The 21,707-nt window shown below is 34.0% G+C and overlaps 2 protein-coding genes and 1 non-coding gene across 3 annotated transcripts in view; 2 read left to right on the forward strand and 1 right to left on the reverse strand.

The window, feature by feature from the left end:
* The first annotated feature begins 192 nt into the window (after positions 1 to 192).
* LOC125055312 (nucleoside diphosphate kinase homolog 5-like) lies at positions 193 to 4,942 on the forward strand. The gene is made up of 4 exons (XM_047657733.1): positions 193 to 527; positions 3,891 to 4,063; positions 4,270 to 4,415; positions 4,686 to 4,942. Exons 1-4 carry the CDS (start codon positions 390 to 392, stop codon positions 4,928 to 4,930), a joined length of 702 nt encoding a protein of 233 aa, XP_047513689.1. The 5' UTR covers positions 193 to 389; the 3' UTR covers positions 4,931 to 4,942.
* Positions 4,513 to 4,584, forward strand: Trnad-guc. The gene has a single exon. It is a non-coding gene; the product is annotated as a tRNA-Asp (tRNA).
* A 475-nt stretch (positions 4,943 to 5,417) lies between the features above and the next one.
* LOC125055586 overlaps positions 5,418 to 21,707 on the reverse strand; it is a 30,180-nt gene continuing 13,890 nt past the window's right edge. Inside the window, exons 8-21 of the mRNA XM_047658042.1 lie at positions 19,368 to 19,565; positions 18,688 to 18,801; positions 17,724 to 17,923; positions 17,062 to 17,159; positions 14,989 to 15,236; positions 14,342 to 14,515; positions 13,013 to 13,147; positions 12,226 to 12,363; positions 11,430 to 11,736; positions 9,939 to 10,069; positions 8,690 to 8,876; positions 7,734 to 7,873; positions 6,740 to 6,880; positions 5,418 to 5,732 (exon numbers count right to left, since the gene is read on the reverse strand). Coding sequence (XP_047513998.1) covers positions 6,740 to 6,880; positions 7,734 to 7,873; positions 8,690 to 8,876; positions 9,939 to 10,069; positions 11,430 to 11,736; positions 12,226 to 12,363; positions 13,013 to 13,147; positions 14,342 to 14,515; positions 14,989 to 15,236; positions 17,062 to 17,159; positions 17,724 to 17,923; positions 18,688 to 18,801; positions 19,368 to 19,565 — 2,211 coding nt within the window. The 3' untranslated portion in view covers positions 5,418 to 5,732. The remainder of the gene's footprint in view (positions 5,733 to 6,739; positions 6,881 to 7,733; positions 7,874 to 8,689; positions 8,877 to 9,938; positions 10,070 to 11,429; positions 11,737 to 12,225; positions 12,364 to 13,012; positions 13,148 to 14,341; positions 14,516 to 14,988; positions 15,237 to 17,061; positions 17,160 to 17,723; positions 17,924 to 18,687; positions 18,802 to 19,367; positions 19,566 to 21,707) is intronic.

Below are 21,707 nucleotides of genomic sequence, written 5' to 3' on the forward strand. Positions count from 1 at the left end.
AAATCAATAAAGTTTAATTTTAAATAAGTTAATATAAATTAACCAACTCTAAAAGTTTATATAGAAATCTAATGAGTAAAAGATTTTTATAATGGTTTTTTAAAACATTTTTTTCTATTATAAATAGGAGATAGATAACAATTTTTACTTACCTATATAATTTATTAGTATATTATATATTAGTATTCGGGTCACGTCACGGGGTCAAGGAGTATTTTCACTTAAGTCAAAAATGAGACACGATTTATTGACAATATGTCAAATTATCTCCTGTCCATCTCGTTTTATGTATGGTTTTTTTCATCAAGTTGTTTCACAAAAAACTAAACCACTATATTGATTATATGTAAATGTACACTTATTACAAGGAATATTTATAAACAGTAAATATGTCCGCCATTTCGACCGATTCGATTACCGGCCAAGCCTATTCAGAGCGAACACTCGCGATAATAAAGCCTGAAGCTTATGAAAATTCTGAAGATATTGAGGGACATATACGCAGTAATGGATTTATGATTCTCGCGGTAAGAATTACTAGTTGAATTAGTAGTTGAGGAATTCTTTGGAATGATTTTTCTTTGTATATAGTCGTTTTGACAAGTGATTACAAGACGTTTATAATCACGGTACACGATTTAAAATATACTAATTTATTTGTTGGTTATTTACTTTTAATTTTTTTTTATAAAGGAATTTATATATAAATTACAACCCAGGGATTATAAATAATTCTCAGAAATATATCTGCTGCTTTTTACCTACGGTGATTTAAACGATTATTTAATAATAATATTTTTTGTGTTTTAATAACTAGCAAGTTGTTAGAATAAAGAGATTTCAACGCATTGGGAGAATTTTGTAATAACTTCTTTGTTTGATGCGTCAGATAAAGTCGAAAATATAAGAAAATCAATAACATTTTCAACTCTGGCTAAATAACTATGTATTTTTTTATCCGATACCAAAAAAAATCAAAATTATAATTACCGTTTAGATAATCTTAAACGAATAAACATTTATTCAAGTATCTGCATAAAGCTTTATTATGAGTGCTTAATATCAGAACCCATTATAGCCACAAGGCTGTGTCCTATCCCCGACCCTGTTTATTCTGCATATCAATGATATGTTGCAGCTTAGCAACATTCATTGCTATGCGGACGACAGCACTGGGGATACTTTTTACACTGGCCGGGCAGGTATTTCTCGGGCTGTTGTCGATGAGTACCGGAACAAACTTGTGTCTGAAGTCGAAACTCTTCTACGTGGAGTCTCGGACTGGGGTAGACTAAATCTAGTCCAATTTAACCCCAAGAAGACACAAGTATGCGCGTTTTCCGCTAAAAAAACTCCCTTTGTCGCTACTCCCCTCTTTGAAGACACTCTCCTTAAAGCCTCAGCTAGCATCGGAATACTGGGCGTTGACATATCGAATAACGTTCAGTTTCGCGGTCATCTGGAAGGAAAGGCTAAATTAGCCTCCAAAAAGCTTGGTGTGCTCAGCAAGGCGAGACGGTACTTCACTCCGGGCCACCGCTTGCAACTATATAAAGCTCAAATTCGGCCCCATATGGAGTACTGCTCTCACCTCTGGGCGGGAGCTCCCCAGTACCAGCTCCTTCCACTTGACCGTATTCAACGAAGAGCGGTTCGAATCGTCGACGACCAGTCACTTTCAGTGCGGCTTGATCCCTTGGCGTTGCGTAGAGATGTGGGATCTCTCTGCATCTTCTACCGCATTTACCATGGAGAGTGTTCAGAGGAGTTGTTCGGTCTAATACCTGCAGCTGAGTTTCATCATCGGACGTCAAGGCAAAATACAAAATACCATCCGTATCACCTCGACGTCCATCGTTCCACAACAGAGCGTTTTCTAAGGCAGTTTTTGCCGCGCACCACCACTATGTGGAACCAGCTGCCCACAGAAGTATTTCCGAACCAATTCGACTTAGGGTCCTTCAAGAAAAGAGCGTACCAATTCCTGAAAGGCCGGCAACGCACTTGCGAGCCTTCTGGCATTGTGAGTGTCCATGGGCGGCGGTATCACTTAACATCAGGTGAGCCTCCTGCCCGTTTGCCTCCTATTACATAAAAAAAAAAAAAAAAAAGTATTATTTAACTTAATATTTTGATAGTCGTACAATCTAACTCAGTTCACTGGTACACAATAAAGTCGATATCGTGACAGTGTAGGACATGAAATAATGGGGTTTATCTATCATAGAGTTCTATCGCGCCATTAAAATGACTCATTTTTAACAAATGACTCCACCCTTACATATAAACATGAAGAAATGTAATAATTTACGTAGATATGTCATATCTGATAATTAATATGCAAATTAAAAGTATGAATATTTTCGACCGATGTAGTTGTATTATTTGAATTTATATCAAAAGTTTACAACTTGCGGTTTTGTGTTAATTTAAGGTTGACAAATTTAGCTTTTTTTAAACTTTTATATTGAAAAAACAAAAAATTGTCTGCCGCATTATTAATTGAAGATTATATGTTTACTTAAAATGATATGCTTATGAGAAATTGCGATAATAATAATTATATTTGAGCATATATGTACTTACTCGTATATATATAGATATTGATAAGTATGAGTATTAAATCAAATTCTAAATTTGGTATGTTGCAATGGCACCGGAGGTCATTCAAAAATATAGATGTGCTAAATCAAAGGGATGGCCGGAGTAGACAGAAAGGGTTGTATGCAAAATTCACGTCAGCAAGGGGTGCACTCATTATTTTAAGTCACCGACAGCGAGCGACCCTTTAACTAAATAGGGCTGTCTATAAAATTTAAATTGAATAAAAAAAATATTTATATAGGTAAATTATCAAATTACTAGCCATGCCCCGCGGTTTTATTCGCGTAGATACCGATCTCGTGGAAGTGCAAAGTCTATACGGACTATAGATATATTTTTGTTATCATAAGAGTTTTATTTTACTTAGGTTTCTTAGTTTTTCATTACTTCCTTTCAGATTATTAGATACACACAGTCATAAAGTAATAAATATACAGATTTTGCTTTATAAGGAATACATTTTTAATTTCGTAACACCATTTACGTAGAATGTGGGACATTTGACAGTAAATTTAAAAATTCTCTACAGGTATTGAAACATTCTTGTTATAGCCTATGTCAGTCAGTGAAGAGAGCTTTCTATTGGCGAAAGAATTTTTGAAATCGGTCCAGTAGTTTTTGTGTGAAAACATTACACACATACATACAGAAACCCAAATGCTTCCTCTTTATAATATTAGTATAGATATACTGTATATATAGTATATCAAGATATTGTATGGTGACTTAGAAGTTCGCTTTTTAGATGCTTACGACTATCCTTTAATAAATAAATAATATTTCTATTATATGTTGGCTAGCAATATTATAACCCCAGGTACATTCAAGAGTACGAACAGTAAAAGCGTTTGAAATCAATCTATTAAGGGTTGCACAGTTGAAATGTTAGATAATTAGATAACTAAAAAAAAATTCCTTTTATATAAAAAGATGACAACCCTGTGCGATGCTGCTTTGAGCCCCCTCTCAGCGGTCAGTCTTGTGATCTATGAAATGGAAACCATAAAAAATTAATCTCGATACGTATTGACTTTTCGTCTTATTTAATATATGTTTCCTATGCTTCTTATTTGAAAATAGTGACAATAACATGGCAAAGTCTATTTAAATTAATCCTAAAACTGTTACTTGAGCAAACGTTTGATCATTTTTGACAATTGACTCGAAGTACAGAAATTAATTATTAAAAAGATATGCTTTTACTACACATCTACGTCTGGGAGTACGAAACAGTATATTGTAACTTACTTCTAAGACAACGTTAAAGACTATCATATTTTTTCCAGAGGCGAGAAGTTCGCCTTACACCAGAACATGCTGCGGAACTATACAAAGGTCACTACGGAAGACATCACTTTCCACATCTGGTGGCGCATATGTCAAGTGGGCCGGTAATAGCAATGGTACTTGCAGCTAGGAACTGCATTAATAGATGGAAGACCCTTATGGGACCAGCCAGGTACAAACAAATACTTTAACACGAAATAAAAATCTTTTTCGACAATTCAAAATCATATAGAATGAGTAGGTATTTTTAGTACAGTACACCCAACACGGTCGAAATTTGTAAGTAAATTCATCAATTGAGGTTCACAGCTATTTTAAAAGAACGTGGTATGGTATAGTTGTTTATTTTGTAGGTTGGGTTAATAATGTGATTTTTAGAGTCGTGGAAGCTCAAGCTTATTGGCCAGACAGCCTTCGAGCCTGCTACGGGCGTCGCACTAAATACGGCGACTATTTTAATGGGCTCCACGGCAGCGCAAGTTTGGCTGAAGCTATCAGAGAAATACATTTCTTTTTTCCTACGAGTAAGATTCAAAATAATTTAAATTGGAGATATCTATAAATATAGAACATACAACCGTAAAAATATTGGTAATCAAAATTTCGTTCATGTAGTCACAATCCTCGGTAGTATAGTGGTCAGTATCCCCGCCTGTCACGCGGGAGACCGGGGTTCGATTCCCCGCCGTGGAGTACCTTTTTTAACTTTTTAATTTTATTTCGGAGGCACATTGTTCTTAATTTTCTGTTTTGTGCAAAATTAACAACATATTTATTATTTAAAATATTTTCAGTGATTGTCGGTCCCATACTTCGTGCAAGCCAGGTGAACGATTATATACAAAAGAATATCACGCCAACATTACTTCCTGCTCTAACTGCATTGGCACAGGAACGACCCGCTGAACCAATATTATGGCTCGCTGATCACTTACATAGACACAACCCTAACGAGCCAGAGTTAGCGCCGCAAGCGCGGGAAATGCGAGAAGACGTGCGCTGTCAAACGCCAGTGCCCTCTGAGGAATCTTACAAATGAAGTTCTTACTTATCTAACAGACTATATTATTTTAATTCCAAACACACATAGGCCTGTGCAAGGCACACTTGGATGTAGAAACTCAATAATCTCTTCTCCTGTTACTTATGACGATAACGACTATAGCATAAAGTTAATTATATTAATAATTACATTGACAACAAACATAATTAATTTTAAAATATTTTCAAATTTAAATAAAAGGATTCTTTAATAAAATGAATTAGAGCAAAGCAGCAGTGCATTTATTTGACAAAAATCTAGAAAAATTACTAAAACTTTGATACCAATATCACCAAACCATTGGTATCAACTATTATTGTTTAACTATATTTACCCATGTTTTATAATATAGCCAATTTTGAACTGATATTAGAATGTATTTAATCGATTTTTTATTATAAGTATTAAGAGAGACAAGTAATGTCTCATGAATACATATTTTGTTGCCTTATGAGTAGAAAAAAGGTAAAATAAAACAACTCAATATTTTTACCCATCTTTATTTATAGTTTACAAAAGATTTATCTATCACAGACTAATTAATCATGTTACAAATCGAAATCACTGAAATTATATAAACACAATCGTGATTATAATTTGAAAAAGAAAATGAACTTTTTATAATGAAATTTAAGTTCTTATATTTAAATGATAATTCGTAAAGCTTAATACTAGTTGCAGTAATGTTATTAAACACAAAACAAAAATGTATTCTCTAAAAATAAGAATTTTAACCTAAAATTATTTTGAAGATGCTTAAGTAAGAGATTACGATGGTATATAACGTGGTGTTGCTGACCTGAAAAAAAAATGTAATAAAATTAAAAAATAATTTATATCATGATATAATAGAAATTTTCATTAATGACTTAATCATCTACTATGTATAAGATACTACTAGATATACTACTACTACTTATAAGATTACGTTCTTATAACTAATTTTACCCGTAACGTTCTAAGCCGATATAATTATTATTTCGCTGAGAATTAAACTCAGCAGCAGGGTTATTGGCCCCTTCAAAGACGTGAAACCCTTGTTGAACAAATTTCTTAATATTTTACGTGGAATCAAACCCATTCCCGCTAATTAATGTATTTCGAATAATGACACCTTCAAAATAGCAACATCACCGTGACATAGTATTTTTACTATCTTTATGTTATCCAAATCTTTATAATAAATGTATTTTCTAGATTATAATGATAGTCTTATAATTATTTATCCTTATCTTGATAACTAAACAGATAAAACATTAATCTGTAGTATTTTTATTTAATATAGGCATACTTTGTAGGCAAATTTGTTTTCTTTTTAATTTTATCGACGGACCATGGTTACGGTAGGTTTAATAAGACCACTTTAAATTATATTATTACTATAAATTTAGTGTTTCAGGACGAGATTGATAATAAAAAGACACTTTCACGACCATTAGATCCGAGCTATAAAAAGAAAAAATATACCTATAAACTGTTAAATAGAATAAATATATATACTATCTGTATTTATATATATATTTTAAATGTAAACGCCGGTGACGTCATTTTCCACCATATCGGTTTGCGGTATTCTTGAAACCTTACATAGAAACTAGCAGATACGATATTGTATCATTTCTATAAGAAATGAACAACTTTAGTAAAGACAAATACGGTTTTTCAAATACATTTTGAAGTTGTAGCTTTGTTATATATGTTATACTCGGTTACTAAGGTTTAGTATTGTATTATTGGCCTGTGGGTTGCAAGATTAAAAAAATATATTTTTGTCGTAAGCTTTCCATGTCATACGGCAACACTCACTTAATGCTTGCCCTTGTACATTTTGACAAACGCAGCATCTGAAGGGCTACACAGGCCGATCTTCTTGCAGATGCTCTTCGAACCCATATCTTCGATCAGATGAATTATGCTGTCACCGTAAATCTCTAACATGGTGTGGCACTGAAATAAAAAAAAAACTATCAAGTTGCGTTAGTACAAAATGTATTTTTTTATAGCTTTTGACGTCATAAAGCCTCTAAAATAATCTTTGCGGAAACAGATCTGATAAACTGGTTCTTGATATGTCAAATTACTTTGTTTTTTGTCGTTTATTTGCTTGGAAAAATGTCTACATAGCGATTATAACAAACTTTAATGACGACACTATAGGTGTACTGTAATTAACAAACTAAAATAATACAATGAATATCGAATCACAGATAACAAAAAAATGTGTGCATGTACTAGGTGTACACACGTAAGAAGTGAAACTTCTTTATGACCTTATTTTTCGAAAAATGATCTACCAGATGCAACTTTACAGAAATTGGTTAAATAAAGTTAAATAAGATAAAGTTTAACAAAAGGCTTTTATTATCACAGACATGAATACAAATACAATTATTTCATTTTACCTTATTACTACTAAGATTATTACAGAATTTCATTAATTGTAATAGAATTATTACTATCATTGTTATCGTTATTATATATTTTTGTTATCAATGGCTTCGAATCTCTTCGGATCAACCGTGGTAGGGACAAGAAAAAGATGGCGCGTAACCGAAGAATGTGACGGTAATTTTTTTTTCAACGCCGATAAAGTTGGACTTCAAAAAGCAACATGGCGCGTAACCGAAAAACGTGACGATTTGCTACAAAATTTCTCCCATACGTCGATAAAGAAGTTTCACTTCAAAAATTACGTCATAGTTTATATCATAAAAAACGGACTGTATATCTTTTTTTATAGGTTTGATAAGAAAAGATAAAAACTTGGTTTATTATTCCCATATACGTAAAATATACTCACCCTGCTATAATATTTAGCGGGCAGCATGTTACACGATTTCTCAACGATATGAACGATGTTGCGATCGACTTTGTCATTATTAAGGACTTTCTTCACGGCCATCACAACGGTCTCGCACACGGCGCAGTCTAGTATTTCAGCTGGAAAATCAATAATTTTAAGGTGTTTTCGGTTTTTATTTATTATATACATGATCTTAAATAGAGAAGTTGGTATGGGAGCGTTCAAGTATTACGTAACGCAATTTTTTAAGGTTATTGGACCCCCCCCCCCCCCCATGTAACTCGCCGTAACGTTTTTCAGTACCCAAGTACAGTACTGTTCCCAAGTCAAGTAAAACGTTTCGTGATCACCTAGTGACTCTTTAGAAACACAAGAGTAAGTTTATTGCCAGTTCTTCTCTTCCGTTCTACGCCCTTGACTTGAACTGGCAGTAAATGTAAAATTAGAAGCATTAATATGTATTTCTTTACTGACGAGTCATAAGTGAACATTATGTTACCTATATGATTAAATGATTTTTTTACTTTATTTTTACACAAACTGGAAACAGTTTTTCTGTCCACCAGGACGTCGAACATATTAAAATAACTAACATATATACTGAGGTCAGTGACATATATACTATAACATTATAACCATTAAAATTGTACGTAAAACGTCACAAACCAATTGAAACGTTGACGCTCCACAGCTGACGCAAGAAATATGTTCTTGACGAGAATTCTCATTCGAATACAGGATGTATTCCTATATTCGTAGACTTTTTATAGAAGAGTGGGCAAACGGGCAGAACGCCTAGTAGTCTTAGCCTCAGCTTAGTAGATCATCTGATCTTAAGTGATACCACCGCTGCCCATAGGTACTCAATGCCAGAAGGTTTGCGAATGCGTTGCCGGCCTTTTAAGAATAACATGCAATATTCAAATACGTATGAATATGGTTTAAAGACTTACATTTAGCAGTCTCCATAGATGTGGGATCACACAACTTCAACTCCCGGCAGACTTCATCAGCATCCAACTCTTGGGCCAAAAGACTGATGACCAAATCCGCGTACTTCTCAACGAACTGATTGCATTCCGAACGTACAGATTTTGGCATGTGCTTGCATACACCTAGAACTATCTTCTTGATTTCATCCTGAAATATAAATAGAAAATTGATAATAAATATAAACATACAAGTGTGGTTTTGAAGCCACAAAATCAGTGTATATTTTACATTACTAAAAAAAATACTTGGAACTTGAGAAGGCACCTGTAAAGAAAGCTAGAAAACAACATTAAAAAAGAACAACAAAGATTTAAAATTTAGGAGAATTCGTTGTAAACAGATTAAAATAAAAAACCAATGAAACTTGTAATCGATAGAATCAATCAAATCTTTGTAATAAATTTCAAAAGGATTATTTTTATAATTATTTGTGTTGATATAAATGTTTCCAATCTGATTCTTTGACATTTAGGTATGTAAACGTAATGTGAAACATAGGATAGTGACATTGCGCTAAAAATATTCTATAGTCAGGGAATGCTAGAATTATCAGGAAATGTTATGAGTCAAAGTAAATCATTAAGATTTCTTCTATTATTTTTAAGAATCGTAATTTATTTTAAATCGATTTGTTATTACTTAATTGTTTCATACTGTGGAATCATTACTTAACGAATAAAAAAACGAATATTGTTATGACCAATCAGAGCAGAGCATATGCTTAAAGTGGGGTCAAGGCGCCATCTTTACATTTGACGGTGCGTTCGTCAACTTTGGGGGTATTTGACGGTGCGTTCGTCAACTTTGGGGGTATTTGACGGTGCGTTCGTCAACTTTGGGGGTATTTGACGGTGCGTTCGTCAACTTTGGGGGTATTTGACGGTGCGTTCGTTAACTTTGGGGGTATTTGACGGTGCGTTCGTCAACTTTGGGGGTATTTGACGGTGCGTTCAGTACTGATTGAGTATTCAATGGAGCATTGTGGTGATGAGAGGAAGACCTAGTTTGTTGTGATTAAAAGAGATGTTACCCTGAACACTGCTTGTTATAATTTAAGCTAAAGTGTTTTTGTACGATAATTATTATTCGTGTCGTATAAACCACTGACGATGTCAATATCGATGGAGTAACGATATTTCTCCGAAATATATTTATAAAATATTCTAATATATTCTAAAAAATAATCTAATTATATTAAACCAAACTCACGTCATTATGCTTGTCTTTGATCTGATCATCGATTTCCTTGAGCACAAATTCACAAACAACGCAAACAGTTTTTTGTTTTGACCCAGACACTGGTCGGCCATTTGCCGTATGGTCTGGGATCTCATTGGTCACTGAAAATTAAAACATATTTATTAGGAATTGCAGTTATATAACAACCTTGCAGACAAAGCAATTATTGCTTATCACTTCTATTTTGCCTTAGTTCTGCGTAGAGATGTTATGGATATTCGAATAAAATAATATCGGTTTCGGATACGGTTATGTAACTATTTCGGATTATCCGTTAGTCTCGGTTACGGTAACTAGATTGAAGTAAAATATAAACACAATACGTAATAATTTGGTTTATATTTAAGTTATCAGTTGGTACCTCCACAATTTTAAGTTTTATCTATTAAAATAAAAATGCAATAAATTTAAGAGTCGTAAAAAAAGCTTTATACATTGCACATATTAACTTATAACCTATGTATAACATATAATTTATTTTTGTGAGTAATGAAATCATTAACTAAAACCTGTCGAAATATGTCGTTTTATTAAGAGTTTGCAATTATACGAAACTATCCGAAATTTGTGAAACGGATACGGTTACGGATATATTTTTATTTCGGATATCCGATAGTTTCGGTTAGGGTTACGGAGCTCCATAACATCCCTAGTTCTGCGCTATGGTATCGTTTATGGAGAAATTCGGTAAATGTGAATATCGTTTTTATTACTCAGAAAAAATGTATTAGGGCTATTATGGGTGTTGGACCTCTTGTAAGGTGTAGACCATTTTCCAGGGTACCAAACTATTTAATCACCTTCCCAGAAGTAAGATCACTGCCGTGTCATTATTTCAAGGGGGAGGCGATTAGATATTTAGCCTTTTTAATGTACTATGTAATATTTAGACCATAGGTTTTTGACATCAATTTTAAATAGGTATGTTAACTGTTAACAATTAATATGACATTTGCATGCCTATTTTTATATGGCTGATCAAAATCCTATATTCATATAGATAACACAATGTACACTTATGAACGTCAAAAAAGAAAAATTATTAATCAATCACTAAATGAACCACTTTCATTGGAAATAAACGGTTTATTATTATTATTTTAGTAAACTGAAGTTTCAATTTAATAAATAATTTCTCAATTTTGAAAGATTCTAATTACCAAAATTTAACTTTTGATGTCTTATCTCGTTAATCTGTTAAAGATTTGATTAATATCTTTAAAATGAAAAAAGTGCAAATTTTAAGTTCTTCACTTCAAGTACTTTAAATAACATATAGGTATATGCCAAAACTTTAAAAATCACCTTACTTATTAATTTTTTAAATTTCATCAATAGTTCAGTGTGTAAGAAATATGAAAGATAGATATTGATAGAGAAATAGAAAAAGCATTTATTGGAATTTAAAAAATCCTTGAAATTAAAGACACGGATTTCCATATAACAGACAAATGTACTCACTAATATCACCGCCATCTTCCTTCTCCAACATATACTTCGGGAGCATGGGCTGCCTTACATTGTTCCTATCACCTCTCAACTCCGGTTTCTTATGGAACTTTTCAATACCGGTTAATTTCAAGGGATCGGTTTTTCTGACGTCATCTTTGCACAATTTGAGGTAAACACAGATTTCCTGAGCATTAAGATCGGCTAGAAGCATTTCTACCAATTGTTTGGAGTAGGCTTCGACGAAATCAACACATTCGGTGCGAAGTTTCGCTGAGAGATGGTTGCACAGACCGTCTAGAGCCTTTTCTATGCTTTGCTGAAAAATTTTAAATGTTTGAAAAACATTTAACACAAATTTTGGCGTTTTAGTTTAATTTTTTATATCAAAACCACACTTATTTTCCCGGGCGTATGTGTTTTCGTTAGGTTAAAATGTGTATTCATAATGTATTTAGACCTTTTTCTATATTTTGTCAAATGATAATTAAAAACATGGTGGATTATATATTTGTAGCATAATAAAATACTCAAGAACATGTTGTTTAAAAAAATTAAAAGCACGCTATGACGTACGGAATTCATTAGCGCGTGCACGCATGTGTTCGTGACATCACAGAAGGTACGGAATTCCTTTGCTGCCAATGTATTCTTTACTAAATCTCTTCGGAATATTATTAACCTGTCAAGCTATTCCTCGTGTCACAATGAACATAAATAAGAGACAAATCTATAACTTAGGCTTCTAGTTCGAAACCAAATTTTATTTAAATAAATAAAAAGCAAATACAGAAATAAAATAACTCACCTCAGTACGATTATCTTTAAGCATAATCTCAAGTTGTTCCACCGCAAATAAGCAGAGCGGGCAATTCGATTTGTCAGAGTTTATGGCGACACGGCGCACCTCTGTTGTCGACGTACATAAGTTCAAGGCCGGGCAAATCTGGTAATAAGCATTTTAAATACATATATATGTAGTAAAGTCTAAAAACTGCCAGCTTATCCAAAAACGTCATCTCTTGCTAGGACTACTCAGTTATACTCCTGTTTGCTTTCTGTTCCAAATCGTATCTACTATTTCGTTTATAAATTTATAACTAAGTGGAGTGTATACTTGACCCCCTGACCCTCCCCCCTCACCTCCAACTTCCATCGCACTCGCAATTTGAGTTGCTCTACAAATGTATGTAAATATTCCGAATATGGACCGTACCTTTAATGTAAAATGTCTCGTAAAATCTTGATGAAGTCAAATCTGTCATTTTACCTATTATTATTATATAGCTTGTTTATTTAATTACCATTTAAATTAAACAATTGGAAAGAGACCTTAAGACTATGGGAAAACGCAAAACATTAAATTAAACTTACAAAACACGCCAATATAAATACAGTCAAAATCTGTTATAGCGACATCGAAGGAACTACTCATATTTGGTCGTAAAAACCGATAGTCGTAACAGCCGATGACGTTATTAAGAACCTAATACAATAGAATTGAGCCGGGACCTTTAATTTTTTTAACGATGTCGTAAACGGTTTTGACTGTAAAGCAAAAAATAAGTTTTTTTTGAATAGCAAAAGAAACTTACGCTCGCAGGATCGATTTCTTGGACAAGCAGAGCTATAACGGCTGGCCCGTACTCGGTCACAAACTGGCGACATTCAGAGTTAATAGATTGTGGCAGGACGTCGCACGCTTCTTCCACGGCTTTCTTTATTGTTTCCTAAGAAGGTTTAATAAATTAAATTATAATCTATCGTTCACGTAAATTTTTAAAATCTATTGTACATTTTACAAAGGGTATGCATTCATTGCACTTATTTCTGATTTTATAATTGGATTTGTAAATCTAAATAAAATAGAATTGTAATCATTAAACCATTTTGCATCATAGCGATTGTTTCAATTACAAGACAAATCGGACAGGAAAAAATTACAGATATTTATCAGTATGCAAAGTTTACATTTGTATGGTTTTATATCAAATATTAAAGAAATGATAACTAAATATTTCCGGATGTCGAAATCTAAAACTTTTTTGACTTGAGAGTCATACTTAGTGCTGTCTCGACTCAACCCTTAGTTTCAATTCAATTCAAAAATCATTTAATCATATAGGTAACACAATGTACACTTATGATCGTCAAAAAAAAGAAATTTATAAGAAATGCTTCTAACTTTACATTTAGTGCAAGTTCTCAAATCATGGGCGGAACGGCGAACGGCGAACTTTTGTAAGGAGCTGCAACCATTACACCATGTTCCACATGACATCTTAAGTAATTAATAATAAAATAAATTAAGAACAAAGATTTGTCCTCTATCAGCAGGAGGCATGGTAAAATAGGAGCACGCACTTACATTCTCGTGGGAACAACACACAAATACATAGTCGAAATAACTAACATCATCGCATACACGAATTCAAGTATGACAAGTAGAATTTCATAGGCTAAACATAAACTTTTATATCTCTCCCTATTTATAAGTTAACTTTAAAAAAGGGTGCGTGTACTTATGTACGCGCGTAAGAAGTTACACTTCCTTGGCATTATTAAAAATAGTTTTTGATTGCATGATAATAATTAATTACAATTAAATAATCAAAGACTGGAAAAGGATTCATTATAGTCTATTGACTATTTTTTTCAACTGTATACTGAACTTTATTAAGTTCAGTATACAGTTGAAAAATTAAATAAATAAATATTTATTATTATTCTCTTACATTAAGTTTAACATAAATTCTATTATTATTCGAATGTTGTTTTTAAATTATGTCCAATGCCGTAGCATCTTCCGTTGGCAACTTCATACTGATAATTTTGTGTCACGGTATGCGCGCATCGTAAAATTTCACTCTCATCATAACGCGCCTAAAGAAGTGTAACTTCAAAAAATTTATTACAACACTAACCTCTGTGTTATCATCACTTAATTCCACTTGCAGGTAATGCAGGAAGTACTGGCAGAATGAGCAGACAGCGTCGTTTTTGGGGTAAGTCACAAACATTCGCTCAATTGGTAGTACAGCCTCACTTCCCACTATTTTTACGTTAACTTGCTTGTTTTGAACTGGGACATGGGCCGGCTGAAAAAAGTTTAAAATCTTACAAACAGACAATCCATACAAATATTTTCGTTTTTTCGCAACTTTTTTTATTTTTTTTAATTATGTTACAGGAGGCAAACGGGCAGGAGGATATTAAGTGATACCGCCGCCCATAGACAAGCGCGCTGCCGGAATTTAAGGAATTGGTACGCTCTTTTTTCGAAGGACCCAAAATTGGTTCGGAAATACTTCAGTGAGCCAGCCCACTTTTATTTGTTGGATATCCAAACAAATCCAATTAATTTACGGTTAGAAACGCGATTTAGGTACACTGTTTATATAACACGAAATTTATTGGTGTCTAAATTCTAACTAAAAATTTTATCACTATTAGATTTTTTTTAAATAATCCTACGAATAGGCAATTAGACATATTTCAAAACATTAAAAAAAAGTTCAGCCTTGCGAAGCCGGATATTTGTTTACATAAAAAAAATAGTTTCATATCTTACATTTGTTTTGTAACTTTCGGCCTCATCTTGACCGATCAACTTGGGTGACATGGTGATAGCTTTGATGGCCATTTCCTTCGGAAGTAAAGGAGCTACTGGTCCTTCACTGGGCTTCCCACAGATGCCGATGAAGCTGCAGATCTTGTCTTCCTTGAGTTCAGACACGAGGAAGTAGTAAATGGTCGAGTGATACTGCTCGACCAGTTGAAGGCATTCGGACTTGAATTTGCCGGTGCTTTTGCAGAGACCTGAAAGTAATTTTGAACTTATACTTATTTCTTAGGGAAAAATTATGAGAATAAATTTTTACGATGCGCGCGCACAACGTCACAAAAAACCGGCACCTTGAAGTTAGCTAGTCAACATTTTGGTTTATTTGAAGTTATAATTCTTTTGGCGCGTTAGGGAAAAATTATGAGAGTAAATATTTACGATGCGCGCGCACACCGTCACAAAAAACGACACCCTGAAGTTAGCCATAGTCAACATTTTAGTTCATTTGAAGTTATACTTCTTTTGGCGCGTTAGGGAAAAATGATGAGTAAATTTTTACGATGCGCGTACACCGTCACAAAAAACCGGCACCCTGAATTTAGCTATAGTCAACATTTTAGTTCATTTGAAGTTATACTTCCTTTGGCACGTTAGGGAACATGATAAGAGTAAATTTTTACGATGCGCGCGCACACCGTCACAAAAAAACCGACACTCTGAAGTTAGAGCTATAGTCAACATTTTAGTTTATTTGAAGTTATACTTCTTTTGGTGCATTAGGGAAAAGTCATGAGAGTAAAGTTTTTTTTCTATTGTTAGTGTCGTTTTTTCTACAAACGTAGAATAAGGCGAAAGATAAAATTTTTGAAAAGATTTGTTACGCCAAAATATAACTTCTAACGTGTGTACATAACTACACGCACGTTTTTTACATTTGTAAGATGTTATTATCAGCACAAAACGGAAGTTACTAAACCCTAAAGCTAGTAAAACATATGTTTCTAAACAATAGTAATTTGTAAAGTTGTGATATGGCAGACCATATCGAGGAAATATTGGTTTTTGTATATTACGAAAAACCTGATAATCCCGGGAGCGTTCAAGTATTACGTCATGCAATTTTTGGGGATAATTGACCCCCACCCCCATGTTACGCGCCGTAACGTTTTTCTGTACCCAAGTATAGTAAAACGTTTCGTGACCACCTAGTGACTCTTTATACCTAAAAGTTACCATTATGTGGTGTAAAGTACTGGAAAGTCGAAAATAATATAAACAATAACGCGTAATTCAATCCCCGCGCCGCATCGTAATACTTGAACGCTCCCTAAACAACTGAACCGGTTTCAAATAGATACTGTTTTGTTTTTACACAAATGAATTCTAATTTGTTTTTTTTAAATCAGGTAACACAATAAAAAATTACCACAAACCGACATGGGTCTTTCTGTATTGTCATAATTTTTGCACATATAGGCACTATACGGGTTGCAGACCAAGAGCTAAGCTAAGTTAGTTTAGCTTAGCTCGCATAGCTGACGCAGTTTTCCATACTTGTGTGCAGACCGCAAACTATGCGAACTAAGCTATGTGAGCTAACTAAAATATGCGAAGCTAAGTTAGTTGTGTATGCCGATGCGCAGCTACACGAGCTAAGCTAAGCCCCTCCCGCTAGCCCGCACACCATTTGCACATCCTTCGCCACACTGACTGAGCTTTGGCTTAGCTGTTGGTGTGCACGCTATTTATTTCTAGCTTAGCTTAGCCTAGCTTGCTTGGCATAGCTTAGTTTTCGGTCTGCAACCGGCTCTAGACTTTTGGGTTTAAGCTATACCGGTTTCCTCACGATGTTTTCCTTCACCGTACGAGTGATTGTTAAATGCGCAGATAGAAATTCCATTAGTAACAGCCGGTGTTCGTTGACCATACAACATATCGTACTATACACACTCATCTAACAACACATTAATATGTGAACAAATGTTCAATTATCGTGTAGATACACGATTTCTTTTCAATCTTCCTGTTCCGCGTAAAATAATCAATGCAATTCACCATGTCTATACGTCAAAGACTTACCAGTTAGTACTCTGTGGAACTCGACTTCTGTGGTATTAGCGACAAGTGTGTTCCGCAAATGTTTGATCACTTGTTCGCAGAATTCACACGGCACATCACTAAAATAAATATACATTTCTATAGTTATTGACAAACGACTAGATTTAATTTTAGTTACATCAAAGTAGCAAAAACATCGAATGGATTCTATCAGTTTAAAAGAGCTAACATAGAACCAAAATAAGATGTGTAAGGCTTTTGTATTTTTTTTTGGAAACCAAAGTTTATAGTTAGTTGAAAGGCACTCGAAATACTATCACACTATTAATAAGTACTCGCACTTGAATTCTTAGTTCATGCGTATGCGATATCGCTCCAAATGTTTTTGTATACCACAAAATTAGGACAAAATATAATATACAAATTAACTATACATAAAATATTAAATCCGTGGACACGACCAATGTTGGAATATAATTGAATAGTTACCCTAATAATAGCAGCTGCCAGTGAACAAAACGATACATATTTTAAATACATAACTATATACAATAACAAGCTGGCAAAAACTGATATTATACATATACACTGAACGAAACCATCGGTGAATTCGTGCGACAGAGACAGATATACAAAAGTAAAATGAGGAAAAGAGATGGAAAATGTAAAGATCAATTTCTTACTCGGTCGCCTTGACGTCAGACAGATCATCATTCTTGAACGTGTATAGATCGTGTGAGTGGTATCTGTGTGTGCACTGGCCGCTAACGTGACACACTCCGTGCGGCGTGAAGTCCTTCTTGATTGCTTCTAGAATGTTCTCGTAGTATTGGAATACTAGCATCGAGCAGGAGTCCGATAGAGAACCGACTTGTTGGCAGACCTGTTTAGATAAATTAAATTATAATTATGTATTCTGAAGACTTATGATGCATAGTAATCCAAACGACAGCTTATAGGCTAACATTTGCCTATGAATATTATCAAGGAAACGTAATTTTTTTTCAAAAGATCTTCGAAAAGCGTTTCCTTACAATCAAGTTCTAAAGCTTTTTAGAATTAATAAATGAAAATTCCTGATATCATTCCTTACCATCAAGTTGTTTCTATATTATACTATACTCCGATTTTTAATTCCGTAGAATTCTGACATTTCAAAAGTGTTGCTACTAAAAAAAGTTATCCACTGAAAAAAGGACAAATTAGACCCATTTGAGGGCAATAAAAAATATTTGAATAACACGAACAATATATCGAATTGCCTTTAATTACTTTTTTATTCTTTAGCTGGCACCACTGCCTACTAATTTCAGGTGTAGTAAACCTTTTTAATAAAATAAAATGTTATCTTAACTTGAGCGTTTTTTACTGTTTGTGATGAAAAGGGCGTAATTATCACCGTTAAACCACTTTTAATGCGGAGGACCGCACATAATAAAATGGATACATTCCCTAAGAAATATAATGTATTGAAATTGAAAAATGTGCCCGGCCAAAAAGGTTTGCCATCTCTGACATGTCAAAAAATGATAGCTGTCAGAATTTTACGGAATTAATAATCGGAGTATATATCATAACAATATTTTATGAAATGAATTGTTAATATTTGTTCAGTTGTTTCTTGTGCGTCATATATACATTGTTTACCTGTAAGAGCTTCACAAGGAAATCTTCATAGCTAGTAGAGTCGAACCGTTTTCTTAGCACGCCTACAGTCCTGTGGCAGTTGGTACAACCTTCGTGGAGCTTCAATGTGGCATTCTGAAATAAATTATTTATATTTAATACTTCTGTTTTTGCTTATATATTTTAATTACGAAAACAGTTGCCAAAAAAAAAAGGTTTTGGGAGCATTCAAGTATTACGTAACGAATTTTGGGAGGGGGGGGGGCTCTATTTGTAAAACGTTACGATGCGGGGCGGGGATTTAATTACGCGTTATTGCTAATATTATTTTCGACTTTCCAGTACTTTACACCACATAAGGGTACAGAAAAACGTTACGGTGCGTTACATGAGGGGAGGGGTGTCAATAATCTCCAAAAATTGCGTGACGTAATACTTAAACGCTCCCTTTAGGCGTAATGATTTTGGTTTTATGGCAGAGTAATTAGACGATCTGAACATAATTAATGAATAAAGGGTAAAATATCAATCGAAAGACGAAATCGGTATTAATAATAAAATAACTTATTTACTTGAACTACGTTGCCTTAGTGTAAATTTTGTATTAATAATTTTTCTATTGTATTACGTAGTAAGAATAGAAAACATTTTGAAATTGATTTTTATATCTATAATAAAGGTCTTTATTATTAAATACTTACGTAATCTTCAAGGAGCCGGTCGATCCTGGCGTTGTTACACAATCCAGCCACAGAACAGACCTGATCAGGATTCATTTGTGAAGAAAGAGTCTCAACCAATTCCGGAACGAAGTCATCCGCTAGTTTGATACATTCCTTTGTCACGATCTTGATTGGAATCAATTTACATTCACCTTCGAAGACTTCTTTAAGCTCCTCCTAAACAAAATACGTTAATGAATACCTGGTAATTCACGGGTAATTTTTTTCTAGTTCTTTTCCTTAATTCCTTTCAATAAATAGAATGTCTTGTAATAATCACCCGGCTAAACCACCTAACCATCTGTGTATCCAATGTAAAGTATTTCCTAAATAGGAAAATACATTTAGGATATATTCGCCAATGGATTTTTGATTTAAAAAATCATTTAATAAACAGAAAGTAGTCGTCGGCTGAGCGACTGTCCAAATCCACACTAATAAATTAAAATATTTTTAAATTGTAATGTTTTGGTGCAACATTTATGATGATATTTTTGGCTTTTTTTATTTTATTATGCTGGCGGAAAATATTATTCTTCCGTAGATTCACCCGCGTGGATTTCGTATATGGCAGGAATGTTTACGACTTCTTCAACAAAAAGCATTAAGACACTCAGGAATCACATTATGCATTGGTCAACTCTTCGGTAGTTTTTTGAATATATCGCGGTCATGCATTCAATATATTGGAATATTCTATACGCTATCAAAGTTTCTGTTATCGTGAATGATTTTAATTGATGTTAATTAAATTTTGGGGCATATAGCAAGATTCACAGATAAATGATGGACTTTAAAGTCAACTATACGGAAAGGACCAAGGGAAAGAAGAGGGGGAGGTGGATAGAAGATATAGAAGCGTTAGCAGGAAGCGAATGGAGAAAATTCCATGGATAGAGAAATTGTGAAACAACTAGAGAAGGCTTTTTACCCGTGAAGGGCTCCGATCAATGGTACTGAAGGAAGTAAGGATAACGAGTAACAAGAAAAAATTATGTATATAACAAATTTAAACTATACATTATTAACATTTGTAAATATTAGATAAACGTACTTTATTATAATTAATTAAATTTGCATGAAACAACAAGATGATTTTATGGATCATCGCCTATATTTGTGATTTATTTATATAAGAAAATCATACCACAATTACTCATAAAATAAGTACGTGGCATCTAATATGTTTAAAAGACAGAAGACCTATGTAATATAATAGCTGATCAATATTATATCAGATATTTTTAGTTTTATTAATCTACCAATTTAACTTGTCGAGTTTGTGGCGTAGCCACAATACATTTATAATAATAATACATTAATTAAACTAACTACTATATAAATACAATAATATAATATATAAATACTTTACATACTAATTACACAAATATAAACATGCATAATAACACATAACATAACACACATCCAACAAACATATCATTTCTATATAGCCGTATCGTCGGGTCCCCGAGCATTGTCGGATCGTCCTTGTGTCGTGTCGCACCGAGTGAGCGCGCACGAAGTCCCGCTACTTGTGAGAACAAAGGAAGCCTCGAATGATCGCCGGCGCAGTGACGCGCCCGCTCACCGCTGTCCTCAGTCCGTCTCGCACGCTCACGGCAGACACACGCTTGCTTTACTTCGCTAATCTTTCCGCTTACGCTTTTATTAATTATTTTTTTTCTGTTATATTTATTTTGCTTATGCTTGATGTTAATTATATTAGTTGAGTTTGAAGAATAAACAGTGGTAGAAGTGTCAGGACAGTTTAATTGTGTTCCCTAAATACACACGAACACCTACATCTCCTACATTGGTGACCCCGAATCAAGAACATTACGTACGCAACTTAAACCGTAAGCTAGTGAATATCAGATTTTAAAATGCCTAAAAGCCACGAACAAAGTGATGAAAGCAGTTCGCATTCCAAAGAAAGGACATTTATGCCTTCCGACATTTGTCGTGTCGGGGTACGACTTCCGCCTTTCTGGCCGGAAGAACCGGCAGTCTGGTTTGCACAAATTGAAGGGAGTTTTGCGCTCTCAGGTGTCAAAGATGACGACACCAAATATAATTACGTTAGTGCACAGCTTGAACACCGTTACGCGGCTGAGGTGAAAGATATTCTAATTCATCCTCCGGCAAGTGGCAAATATGAAAAGCTCAAAAGCGAGCTTATCAAAAGGTTATCAGCGTCGCGTGAGAAGGAATTAACCCAATTGCTGATGCATGAGGAGTTAGGAGACAGGCGACCATCCGCGTTTCTTCGGCATCTACAGCATCTAGCAGGCCCGAGCATACCGGATGATTTTATAAAGA

The sequence above is a fragment of the Pieris napi genome, chromosome 13 (assembly GCF_905475465.1).
Source record: "Pieris napi chromosome 13, ilPieNapi1.2, whole genome shotgun sequence".
NCBI classification, from domain to species: domain Eukaryota; kingdom Metazoa; phylum Arthropoda; class Insecta; order Lepidoptera; family Pieridae; genus Pieris; species Pieris napi.

Excerpts from the sequence above, each read along its gene's own strand:
- LOC125055312 (XM_047657733.1), top strand. The coding sequence starts at position 390 with ATGTCCGCCATTTCGACCGATTCGATTACCGGCCAAGCCTATTCAGAG. Across the intron at positions 528-3,890 it reads ATGGATTTATGATTCTCGCG|AGGCGAGAAGTTCGCCTTAC; the intron begins GTAAGAATTACT and ends TATTTTTTCCAG. Across the intron at positions 4,416-4,685 it reads ACATTTCTTTTTTCCTACGA|TGATTGTCGGTCCCATACTT; the intron begins GTAAGATTCAAA and ends AAATATTTTCAG.